Raw genomic sequence first — 13,682 nt, forward strand, 5'->3', positions numbered from 1 at the left:
AAAAAAATCAAAACATGTAACAAGATCACAATAGCTGTTAAATATTTTTTCCAAGTATAACATAAGAAATATGCTATATGTTTACCAGTTAGCCTTAATTTTTTTTGTTCTTCTTCTAAGAACCGACGTAGAGATCTAGAAGTTTTAACTTTAACAGTGGAAAAAAACCCCACTAACACACATACTCCTTTCATATTAACAAACTCCAGGAGACAACTGCCATTAAATGAAAGAAATTGTATAACTGATGTCAAACCACAACACCTCCTTCTGCTGCAGAAACATCCTTCATTGAAGTTTAATTCTTTGTTACATCTTAGTGTGACAGCTTCAAGAGAAGTGTTCTTACACACAAAATCACTGCACTGGAAGAATTTTCTATGCTGGCATCAACCAAATGGGTATGGCTCAAAAAACCCAAGAGAAGTATTTTCACAACACTTCTTTGAAGCAGTGAGATACTATAATGTCCACTTCACCACTATGACATGAATGCCTTGGTGAAGCTGAAGAGAATAAATTCAGACCATGTGCTACTTTTGAGCACTGATCCTACCTGTATTTTCAGTCATCTGAAAACACTCCTGGCAGTAATTTTATTTACTTACAGACTTGTTACATGTATCAAATGGTATTACAAGATTGCTTAGAGGTCCCCAGGTCAATGATTAGCATTTCTCTCAAAACATCAAGTTTATGTTGACTAACTGTATTTTTTTATGAGAAAGAGAGTCTATTTATTTACTAAACATATGGGGTTTTTTTGGACAAACAAGAACAAGCTACTTAAAAGGGTTAAGTTCATTTCAGGACAAACAGTATTTTTTCAGTCAAGTTGCTACTGAAATTGAAAGTGTGAAGCTGGTTTTGTCAGGGTGTGCTTTCTCTGAAGCCATTAAAATTCCATTAAACATATTCACATTGGTTAGTCATTATTAAAGTATGCCACAAGAGCATTCTTATGATCCTGCCAAAGGGAGCGGAAGCATCAATGCCAGAAAAAAATATAAACATGCTTCTATGTGACTCCTTGAGAGCATTTCCCACTCTCCCTCAATCCTGTGAGACCTTAAAAAAGTATTCTAAAACAAAGGTATTTTTTCCAGAGCAAGAAGCTATTCACTCTAACATAAATCACTCTGAATTTATAAATAATGATCATGTAAGTGCTTAATTTTTTAGACACGGTACACATTTGCCACCTAGAGGCAAAATATAAGTACCAAGTCAGTATCTCTACCAACACAAGAAGAAATCTGCATTACTACTTTCTGTAACATCTGATTCTTAATTTTGGAGTTGCCAATAATTTAAATTCATATTGCTACTGCCTTTTATTTTTATTGCAACTTGCCAAAGAGCAAAACCATTGCACTTCAGGGAAATTACTAACAAGGCTTTTGCAAGATTGCTTGGATGTTACTCCTGTGTTTACTCACCACTATGGATCCCACCATTTTAAAGTATATTCCTTTTGAATTACACTTGCAGTTTTAAATGAAGGTTATTCCATATGCTATGGAATAAAACACATTATGAAGGTTATTCCATATTCTATGGAATAATGCATTATAAATAGTTAACATCATCCAGGTAGGGAAGAGAAATTTTATTCAATATAAAGTTGACTCCAAACTCTTCATGTTTTTTTGGAGCTTAAACTGATACACAAATATCTCACTAACATGAAATTAAAAAAATCTTTAAAAGACAGCTTTTCAAAAGTCCCCAGCATCAATTAAAGGTATCCTCTTAACAGGAAACAAACAAACAAACAAAGCATACTATAAAAGAATAACTGATTTCTTTTTTACCTGTTTCTTATCTCCAGAATGCTGTTATGTATCATTTGAAGGAAAAAATTAAACAGGCTGGAACTTGTCTCATAGAAAGTTAAGCTCTAGAAATGTGACAAAACAAAACATGATCTGAAATTAAAAATACACTAACTCTGAAGATACACAGAAATCTTTAAAATACTAGACTGTAGCAGCTCAAATCCCTATGTAAGTGAAAAGACAAACCCTACACCCAAGATCTGAACATACATACTAAAAATCTGCTCACATCTAACAAGTTAATTTTTGTTGGATGATGGGGTTTTTTTGTGTTAGGAGAAATCAAATATAATATCTAAACCCACTTTAAGTGCTGGCATAATATACTGGAATATTACAAGGTATAAGACCCTACTCTTTTGGCCACTTTCCATCCTGTAGAACAATTTCTGTGTGTCCCAATCTTTCTGATTCCCAAAGTCTTGACACATTCACTTGCCCATTCTGCTGCAAAACACACACTTCTTCAGGTATTACAAACACTTCCATGCATTGCTGTCCACCCCATATTTATGAAATATTTTGTTAAAAATTGTAAGATAAAAAATCCATTTACAACAATTTAAATACCCTTAACAATGACTTAATTGAAATTAAAATAAAATTACTTCCTACTTGCATAGATTAGACAGCAGGCAAACACACCCAGCTTTTGACAGAGCCATGCAAGATCACAATTACTTGCATTGAAAAGATAAGGTGATGTACCAGTGGTACAGATGCCCAGCCTGACATGCCACTTTTCTCAAACTACTTTGTTCTTTTAAGATAATGACAATTGTTCTCAAACATAAAATATTTTTAAATAGAATGCTGCTGCTCATGCAATATCTAGCATAGTTCTCTAAATCAGTTTGAAAAAGATAACAAAATGTACTTAGACATCAGAGATCCAGCTAGTTTCCATTTTCATCCAGGTACTCATTAGACTCTTATGTTTGTAGGATCCTGGAATTGTACACCAGCCACACCATATATTCTACTCACATGTCCACAGATACACAAGATCATTTCACTTGTATGTTAGAAATCACCTTTTGCCAACCTTGTCATTTTTCACTGCCAGGTTTAGAGAAGAACAATTTGAAAAGGAATTACTAGCCTGAAAGAACATACCTGTCAGCTCATTGGATGCTCAGGACATCTTGTAGATTGTTATTATGGAACACCATGACTCCAAGCAAAGAAATGCATGAAGAACCTGTCTGAGCCTATCACCTACTTCTATACCTTTGTCATGCTGCTTGCACAGAAGGACGTCTTGAGAACAAACACTTGTATCACAAGAATGAAAACAGAAGGATGCTTGCTTCTTGCAACAAAGCACCAGTTGGAGTAAAGTTAAAATACATGTGATTTTTAACCATACTTTAATTCACTGAAAGCAAGAAATCTCTTTAAACAAAAACTTAAAGAGTTGAACTTGTTTGCTTTGTACTTAACTCCCCCTAAAGAAGAATTCATTCTCATCAAACTTGACAGGCAATCCTTAAAATCAACTTTTTAAACTGTTAATAAGGCAAAAAAAAAAAAAGATCTTAAAGCAAAAAAACAAAAAAAGCTGTGCAGTTTGCAAGTCAAGATGCCACATCCCTAGCTACTTGGCTTAAAATACATTTTACTCATCCCTATTTCTGTATGTTTTGGAGATAGGAAGTGATGTCATCTGCTTTTACTAGATAGTTAATTTTTCACTCGAGGACTGTTGCAAGAAACAATGAAATTAGGAAAATAAAAAGAAAACAGTGCTTAAAACAAAAGTTTGATAAAATAATGAGAAAATCTGGGAAAAGTCTAGAAGGACTTTTAGTCAGATTTCTTGCCTGGTACACTCCTCCACTGAACACTCAGAGCCTGTTACAAACATCAAAGAAGAGATGACAAAAGTCTTTCCAGAAGAAAGAAGGTGCTGGTTAACTAGATGAGAAGTAATGTTACCACATAATATGTACATACAAGTAAAAATCCCCATCTTCCTCTAATTCTTCTGTAGCTTTCTTTTTCAGTTGAAAAGAAGTCTCACAATATTTACCTGTTCAACTACTATTGCATTTTGCAATGAGGCATTCTCCTGAAGCTGGGACACAAACTGCTTCATGTCTGGCATAAAGTCCTTGAAAGTAGAAACCTGTGTAATTGTTTAAATTGTGAAGAAATAAATGACAAAAGCAGTAAAATATTCAATAACCGACTTTTCTGTTCAGTGTAGGGCAAAGAACCAGCCTTATTGCATTATTTTAATACAACAACTCTTCTACCATTAAAATAAAATGTCTCACCCACAAATCTCTATTTCCACAACACATTTATCTTTATTTCTACTACGAGTGAGTAAAAACTTTAAAAGGTATGGACTAAAAACAAGCTTTTCTACCCCTGGAAAATATCTAAGAGCATTTAAAAAAAATGTTTATTAAGTACTTATCCACTTCAAATGGTGGCTAAAGAAAGCTATAAAGGAAAAACTTTCCTTGGACCAAAATATGCTTACAACAGCAGAGAGAAGAAAACAGGAAATCATACATGTCTCCTATAGAGCCTCTTGGCTCTTCCACTTGGGGTAATCATAATCACAGCGTAGCGCCGTATGCAGTACACAGTTCTCTTCTCAGGCTTCAGGACCCGCGAAATCACTTCCACAAGTTTATTGTGAGGAATGGTATCATAAGCCCTGGACACATCAGCCTGAAACAGAAGAAATATCTTCCACTACATATTCAGCAATATTGCTGTAAACACTGTGGTAGTATAGAAGAAGTACTGCTGTAGGTATGTAAGCAAGGCTGAAGGATAGATCACATGGGAGTAAAATTACTGCATCATTCAGGCCAAATTTCTGACAAAATAAGAATTCACTGCTTATCTGAAAGACCTTTACCCACTCACCAAGTATTCCCTTAGAAAGGAATATCCAAATCGTCAGTTTTAACAGAATTCTTATTATTAACAGAAGCTTACACCACATGCAACCTTAAATCTAACACTAAACCCCCAGTCATTTAAGTCAATAACTGGTATTTTCATATTTAAGTATTTTAAGAAACTTGCCTCACCATATGGCCATGGAGATGACATCTTAGACTTTTGGAAAGCTGCAAACCTACATGTTTTACCCTTCCTTTCCATTTTGGAAACCTACCTCTGCTTTTCCTTGTCCTAGTAAAAACAAAAAACTTCCTGTAGAAGCAACATTCTTAGGGATTATAACAGAAATTATGTCAATAACACAACCTTTTGGCTAGAAACATAAGACAAAATTACAAAAGTTATCTCAGAGCAGGATGACAAGCAACATTTGAGAGATGAGAACACAGCTCCCCTACAATACACATAAATCTGTGTAATTTATGTATTTTTGTATACATTGCCCCAATTCAAAGCTATGAATTGAAACCAAACACAAAATGTTGCCTGCTAGACAGAACTGTCAAAAGTCTGAAGATGAAGCACAAACTCTTTTAAATAATGGGCTACAACAAGCACTGATTTTTTCCAAGTGGGAGAAGAAACTTCTTGGAAAGACACCAACCAGAAGTCATGTGTTCATTTTCAACAAAAACTAATGATACTGAGATAGAAGAGAATTTTAAAGAGACACTTAATTTATTCAAATGCACATAAAACATTTTTTCTGGTTTTCATATGGCTCAAAAGGCTATCTGAACTTCTATCTTTCCCCCACTTTTATACCCAGCTACATGTAACTGCAAAAAATTCAGTGCATGTGTAGAAGCAGGAGCTCCTGCACAACAGAAAGATGGACAGAAAAATACCCAAGTAAAGGAAGCTCTACTGCAGGGACACCCATCCACAAAAAGCAATCAACCACTCCCATCAAAAAACTAACCAGAGTCTGTAAGGTATGCACAAAATTTTATTTAGAAAAAAAATCATTATGCAGTCAGGTTACAGCTAATACAGCTATAAAAGTATCTGCACAAGCTGGTTTGAAAAGCTGGTTTGAATATGTAATTAAAAATACATACCTTTACACAGTAGAAACGAGGAATTTCACCACCAGATTCAAGAATCTTTATAACAAACTGCTTCCATGTCTTGTAGATATCATCTTTCCCAAACACAGAAGAGCCTATAAAACTGGTGTTTATAGTCCGTTCATAATTTAACACACTAAACAGATTTTTTAGTTGAGTGTTGTAATGATTCATCTAAAGAGACCAAAGAGAATCACCTTAAATTATGCTGAAACACATTAAATTCTTTGCAATACAAAGATTACAAATTTAAATTAAGTTTGAGATTAAAATTATATATTTACTATATTATTTTGTTCAACTGAAGGTTTCAGAAAGCCTGAGTATCACTGCAGTAACTACTTTAAAGTGACGAAACAGTCTCTGTTTTTTTTTTTTTTGGGTACAGTTAAATCCTATGGAAAACGTTTTTGTTCCTATACTTGACCCTTGGAAATCAAGGTGTAATAGTTACAGTGATAAATAGATGAATGCCAGCAAACAAAACCACCACTGATCTGAAAATAACCTTAAATAACCATTCATTCTTTTTGCTGGAGATCATGACAGCAACGAGAACAGCAAAGAGAAGGTGTGCTCTGGGATTTTATGCTAACTCCAGCTGCACTATCAGCTGGGCCTCTTGAGGTACTTAATTCAAGTAATTGAGCAAAGACTTAACACAGCTGTAGGGATAGTCAAGTACATCAGAGCAGCACTGAAGTCATGCAGGTTGATTAGCTCTGTAAACACCATAATGTGGAATATTATGGAAATAACACTCCACAGCTCAGAACAGCTTTTAGCCCGATGCTCTTTTCACCTGGTATGGGATCACATGGTCTGAACAGTTAGTGCCAAGAAGCTGTTGACACCTCACCCATTTGGGGAACATCCAATCTTGTGAATGAGACTCAGCCTTAAGGAAAAACATTAATGCAGCCCTGAAAGACAGTGCAACTAGGCTGCCACTATTCCTTCTGGCTAACTGCCCTGTTAAATAGATTATTCCCTGCACTGAGTGTTCTGTCTGTTCCCACACTGCAATTACTCAGCTTCCTTTCTATGTCTCTACTGTGCTTGCTCCAGCTTCCTTGCCTTCCTGAGACCCTCTTCTGTAACACACCCAGCTCACCACTGTTCACTGGCTCCACAGACAACTTCACAGATCAACATGCACCATCAGTATTCAGGCAAACCCCAACAGGCCAGACTCACCCATATAAAAAAAACGGGATTACTTTACAAGCCATGTTATTCTATTGGGCTCATTGCATTTGCTTAAGGTACATTTGCCAAGAGAAGTTTGTGATCCTGGAACCGGAGGCTTGTGGTAATTAAGCACTGGAAAGGGAGAAGCTAAGCTGCAACAGACCCATTCAGCCATTTTAATCAGAATGTTACAGTTCACCATGTTAAAACTAATTTTATGTAACAAAAAGCCTTACTCCACTTTTAGTTACCTACATCAAATGCACATAAAACAATGAAGTAAATAGAAACCTTCTTTTCTCTGCTTTCCTTGCTGAGTGCTTGTGGTTCAACAACACCGCTCACTTTTACTATGGGTCTCAACCCATTTGGTTTCGGAATAAACCGGAGCTTTGATGCCACAGGAACAAACTTTTTTTGACGGATCGTTTCAATCTCCTCTGAAGACAGAGGCCGTAGCTGTACTTTGACAAAATGGTTTCTAAAATACAAATATACACTTAGTGTAAGCAACAGGAAAGGGAGAAAATGAAAACATTTAGTGTATTTATGATAACTAAAGCCAAATATTTTTCTAAGATAATACAAATACTAACCTCTACAGAAAGTGACATGAAATTCTGAATTTCAGGACAATATCACAGTATCTTAATGACAATGTAATATGATAAGAGACAACATATTTCTGCTTGATGCAAATAAGAACCCCTCTTAATACAAATTAAAATTTAAGCACAGATTAATGGAATACATATGAACATTATGAAATATGTTTTATGTAGGAAACAGGAAGTTGGATATTGCTCATGGTTTCAGAAGTTTAAAAGGCATTAACAAAGTTAAAAAGAACTTTCTGAAAACTACTCTAAGAGAGCTCCTGGGAATAACATGCAAACTGTAATGGATGTCCTACCCCCAAGAGTTAGGGGATCTACCACTTATTAGGTGCTGGGATACACAGACAACATAAGGGCTTTAGGTATCCAGGACTCTGATGAGCAGGTGTCAGTTGAAGCAAACAGCAGAAAATAATAAAGAACCGAAGGTGCCCAAGTCACAGGTTCTGGGCTTTCCAAGTCCATCTTAATGGGAAATGTGTTTTCCTCTCAGAGCCCCCCCCTCAGAATTTACAGTTCCATGAAAAAAATCAAAATCAATACTTTTCCACACAATGAATCGGGAAGATGGTGGTGGAGCAAAAGCCTTGTTTTTACTTAAGATGCAGAGTTGAAGTACCCTACCTGTAACATAAAAGACATGGATAAATCTCCTGCACTGCTTGTATTGTTCAGATGGACAAAATGTGCCCTACAGACTAATGGTTAGGATCTTACCCTGGGAAGTAAGGGAGGCAATTCAAGTCCTCACAAAAGACTGGACATCAGTCTAAATTTGCATGCAGACTTTTTACATCCCACACAATCCAACAGGCTGGTTTAGCAAAAGGAGGCCACGCAAAAGGCAGTGTGTGAATGGTGGAAACCTGGTAAAGATGCTCTAGGAGACACCTGAGAAGCCAAGAATGAAGGTAAGAGAGGCACACAAATACTTCTTTTGTATGCCTATACAACTCAAATACAAGCTCATGATCCAGCTGCTTGAGACTCTTGGCATCTGAGGGATACAATGCACGACACCTAGAAGGTACAGTGGCATTCAGGGCCAGTGAATTGAGCTACTGAAAAGAGAGTTTTGAGGATTAATATTCAAATTTTCAAATTAAATTCCTGGTACAGATGCTGCCCAAAGGAAAGCAGAAATGGCTGCTTTTCCACATTGAGGGATCATTACTCTTTATAGAATTATATTCTTTGCTGAACACATCTACTATACTAATAGATAGATAACCAGGATAAAACAAGTAACTCCAGTTCAACAGAAAAAACTTAATGATCAAATTTCCATCCCTTTACAGCTCACATTCAAGACGGGAAGGAAAAAAATGCCCAATGAACCTCTATCACTATACTAAAAAATATGGCTTCCTTTGAAAGTGAAGAAAAGGCCAGTTATTGGCAGATCTTTGCTGCTCCCTCTGGCCAGCTGGAGAACTGGATGACATTTTGCCTGCAGCAACATTCACTGCTTATTTCATGGCATTTATAGCAGTGCTAACGATTTTGAATGTGCACTAATCTAGCAGCCACTGAAGCATGCTGCTCTCACTGGCCCTCACAACGCTGTTAAGCACTGAAACTTGAAGGAACTTGACTAGATGGTCCTGCTGTCTTTTGACATCTCACTTCAATCTGATGGGGAAGATTCAGAATTTCTGCAGTGTTTTTAATCCTCAGCAGCCACTGTGTGTGGCAAGGGCAGGGACAGCATGAGCTTTAGGAAAACAGATGTTCTCACCACAACGCTGTGTTCATTATTTTTAACACACACTGAATTTTTCTTAGCAAATTCTGTTGTTAATTTGGGGACTGAAGTTTGATATAGCTTCAAAAATTAATACAAAGTTGTCTGTGTACAATGACAGCACAGTGATCTCTACCAGTACAGCAAGGCTAATATACAGATCCAGGGCCCCTCTCAGAACCCTGCTCCATATCCTTGAGTGGGATTCTGCCCAGGATGATGTTCTCAAAAGGACAGTCCTTCAAGATGAGGATTTACTACCTAATGACAATGCAGTCAATGCAAAAGTAAGCTCACAAGTAAGATCCAGGTCCACTCAGTCCAGCCTGTTCCATCCATTTCCTTCCTCCAAAGGAGGATGCAGAAGAACTCAACAGGTATCAGTGGCTACCAGTGCCTTCCTGCAAACCCACTCAGGGCAACTCCCTTGAGGAGCTCCAGCTGAGAAGAACCAGAACAACTACAGAACATCCATTAGGGCAACAACTGAGGTCACCAGACACTCTTCCTCCAGAGAGGATGGAAGCAGCTCAACAGCCTTTGGCACTACCTCACCAGCAGTGCCTGGCTGGTTAAGAGCAGACAGTGTTTGAACAGCGTCAGAATGGCCAAGGCTGTCCTAAATACCTGTACCCCCGTATTTCTAGAGACCTGTATTCCAATGTCTTTCCTCCTATGCGAAGTTGGCAGCTGGCCACCTGTATGAATGCTGGAAACTGGACTCGTGGCAGACCTCGTGTAACAAATCACACTTGAAAGAGCAGTGCTGAAACCTGGGTCAGTGAAGCTTAACTGCAGCTGCTGGAATGAGACTCAAAGTCCTTGTAAGCTATGATTCCTGCAGCTAAAAGCAAACATCCTGTTCTCAGAACACGCCTTGGGCAAGCACGCAGCAGCATTTCCTTGGGATGTTTCTCCAGCTTCCAACAATCTGCAATTTAGAGACCTTCCAAGCAAAAGGTGAGAAGGGGCTTCCTGCATGGTAAGGAAATATGTGAGGAGGAAATCAGAAGAAACAAGACCCTAGATTAAAGTCTTTTGAGTTCAAAGCACCTTACACATTGAGTTTTTCTGGGAAACTGGGAACACAAACAAAAGAGCTAAGTCCTAAGTGATTTGATTTTTTTTAATCACAAACCCCACAAAAAATCTATCATTGACTACTTCTATTATTTTTTATTGTATCTCTACTATGTGAAAGTCAGTACTCGATCATATTTTGTGGCAAAAAATAGACTAAGTAAACTGAAACTGCATAAAACACTAATTGGAACACTACAGCTGCTGGTCTTGAAGACAAGACAAATATGTATGTGTGGGACTGAAAAATCACATTCTACTATTATTCAAAGTGCATTTTCTGTGCTACGACAGCAAACAAGATTGAGACCCCATTAAGTGCAAACACAAATGCAAAGAGTGGCACTGGAGATATTAATGATGAAATCAGGGAGTGATGGGGCAGGAGGGGAAAAATCACACATATAACATTGCGGACCAAAAGATCAGAGCAAAAGCAAAAGGTTCACCATTACAAAATAGCCACTAAAACACAAGACATTAATTACGCTAATTTTTCACAGTTCCAAAGCTCTCTTAGACACCAGTAATTTATAATGAAACCTGAAAAATGTGAATTAAGGATGTGGGTGCAGTGTTGTGGGTGCACAACACTTAATTAAAATTGCCTTTCCTAGTTTCTCACTTAATTGTTTAAAATTTTATCTTAAATAATGCTCTAACTTAAATACATGCATGCAATTTTAAGACCAAAAAATCCAGCATGGAATGACAGCCATACTAAAAAAGGAGCTGTGGCTTCTAAACCCTTAACCTTAAAAAAAAAAACCTAAACCCACTAGACTACTGTCTGATTTTTATGAAAAATCAGCATTTCAGCAGAGCCTTGTTTTTTCTTTTTCTAAATTAAAGTAGTTGAAGGAAATTGAGTATTTTTAAAATGAACTTTCACAAGGTTACTTTGGGATTCTATCACTATGCTTTACTCATTGTTAAAAGGTATAAAACCTGCACTTATATCATAACAAAATCCTCTTCATACTGGTTTTTATTATTGCAAAGATTTCTCTTCTATTAAAGATGTCTAAATCTGAATTAGTTGTCTCACATAAAATATTTCTGAAATTACAAACTGTACATGCTACAATCACAGGTTGAATTTTCCTCTGGGAAATGAAGCAAATAAAATGAAGATAAATAGGCAATAAATTAAAGCAGAAATATACCTTTACACTACAAAACACATGATTTCTACATATCCATTAAAGTTTAATTAGTTTTCTAGTGTTACCTAATTCCAATGTTCTGTAACTTGCCCCAAATAAACTTTCGGTAGTAGAAGAGCATGTTTTTCTGGAACATGGTCTCGGTGATATAGAAAAATGATCTGAGCAACTCAACAACATAGGTACCCATCAGCCAGTATAGGAATTTGGCCAAAAGTTCTTCACGGAAACAATGTTCATCGGCAGGAACAAAGTGATCACCTTCAATAAATAATTCAAAGGTAGTTATAGTAACTATCAACTCTTAGCACAAGTAAAGAAACAGAACACACAAACAAAAAACTTGGATAACATTCTTGCCCGAGCTTGAGGTCATAAGAAAGAAAAAAGGTAAGTACAAACAATTACACAGATGACAATCCAAATTTTCAGGGCATTAAATACTGCAACTGACCCAAGCTTAAAGCATAAACACAGAACTAATCTGCAGTGACAAACTGACACAGAGGATACAAATATATGCCACAGTAGCCCAAAGACTTTCTTTCTTTCTTACCCCAACATCAACTGTGCAAGATCTTTAATGCGCAAAGGCAAGATTATTGTGAAAGGAGAGGTAAATTAAAAAGAAACAAGTCTACTACAATATAAAAGTTAAAAAAAAAAGGAAGCAAAAGACTGAAAATAACATAGATATACTGTAAAAATTAACAAAAGTAAACTGGGATGATTTGAGGATAAGAATGATATTTAGATTTCCCAATTACATGAAGATTAGTTAATTGTAGGGTTAGGCTTTATTTCAGACATCCTATATAAAACTTATTGTTGTAGTCAAAAAAAGACAAAGAAAAAATTCAAATCACCCAAAGTCTATCAGTACATCCAGCATTTAGATGGGACAACAATTATGAACCCAGAGCATTCCTAACTACCATTGAATTTAAAGTCACATAGATCTGTAATTATGTCTAACTACAGATGAACAGGGAGTAAGACCCTGGGCTACACTATTGATGCTTTGGCAAACTTCCAAAATAATTTTTCTAATTACGTTTAAAGAGTAGAATTTATCCCAAATGCAAGAGGATTCTTAAAGAAACTACACAGATGTATTAGTTTAGCTACTTAGCACAAATCATGGTTATGGCATGAATGTGTCAAAAAAAAAAAAAAAAAAGCTTAATTTTGATACAACAGACCTGACAGTAAAATTTATAAAATGGAAATAAATTTTCAGTTTTCTATTCTGTTTAGTTTTTGCATGCTCCAGGGCAGAGACATTTTCATGTATTTACAACACTTAAAAAAAGACCAGTATTACTTCAACAGAAGCCATTTAACATCAGGGAAAAATTTCACTGCTGGAAAAATCTCTAACTGAAGAGCTGCAATATGCAGTTGTAATATGCAAATTGAATCAGGATGCTGATAGGTAGCTGCCCTGGAAATGGATTATTTCTATTCTAAGTTCTTGACAACAGATGTAAACAATGACTACAATTCAGGAAATTGTCAAGAAATCACTACTACTTTTGGAGGAAGAAACACTTTGAATTGCAGCAAAGCAATTCAAAGCATGTTTAAACATCAAGCACATGGGACTACTTCCATGAAAATTTAAATAAGCCTATATATTGCTTTGCCTGGAATATGGCCAGAGAAGACGGCATTACATTTTTCAAAGATCAGATGTTCCAAATTACTATGAATCAAACACATATTTTTCAATAAAGCCTTTTAAAATATTTTAACTCCTCAGTATTTTGGAAAGTGTGGTTTTGAACCACAGTTTCTGAATAAATAAATAAATACTGCTTCCATAAAATTAAGAGTTTCTTACGAAAGTGTAACCTCCCTTACTTTTGACATCAGTTCTCAAACATCAGACTTTTGATTTTCCTTCTACACCTGTAGAACCTGTAACAGTTTCAGAACTTATTTCAACTTTTAACAAAAGAACACCATTTTCAGCTCACATTACTGTAGGATCCAAGTACAATACCAGGTAAGAATAAACACTGTAAGCATACAGTAAGGGAGTACAATCC

General features: G+C 36.2%; 1 protein-coding gene across 4 annotated transcripts in view; it reads right to left on the reverse strand.

The window, feature by feature from the left end:
- TERT (telomerase reverse transcriptase) overlaps positions 1–13,682 on the reverse strand; it is a 30,335-nt gene that overhangs the window by 12,173 nt on the left and 4,480 nt on the right. For 3 of the 4 annotated variants that reach the window (XM_053954862.1, XM_053954851.1, XM_053954836.1), the window contains exons 3-8: positions 11,697–11,892; positions 7,316–7,505; positions 5,825–6,007; positions 4,362–4,523; positions 3,871–3,966; positions 1,815–1,900 (exon numbers count right to left, since the gene is read on the reverse strand). In XM_053954862.1, the coding sequence (XP_053810837.1) occupies positions 1,815–1,900; positions 3,871–3,966; positions 4,362–4,523; positions 5,825–6,007; positions 7,316–7,505; positions 11,697–11,892 (913 nt within the window). The remainder of the gene's footprint in view (positions 1–1,814; positions 1,901–3,870; positions 3,967–4,361; positions 4,524–5,824; positions 6,008–7,315; positions 7,506–11,696; positions 11,893–13,682) is intronic. The other variant, XM_053954840.1, reaches the window with a different exon arrangement.

The sequence above is a fragment of the Vidua chalybeata genome, chromosome 1, assembly GCF_026979565.1.
Source record: "Vidua chalybeata isolate OUT-0048 chromosome 1, bVidCha1 merged haplotype, whole genome shotgun sequence".
In the NCBI taxonomy this organism is placed as follows: domain Eukaryota; kingdom Metazoa; phylum Chordata; class Aves; order Passeriformes; family Viduidae; genus Vidua; species Vidua chalybeata.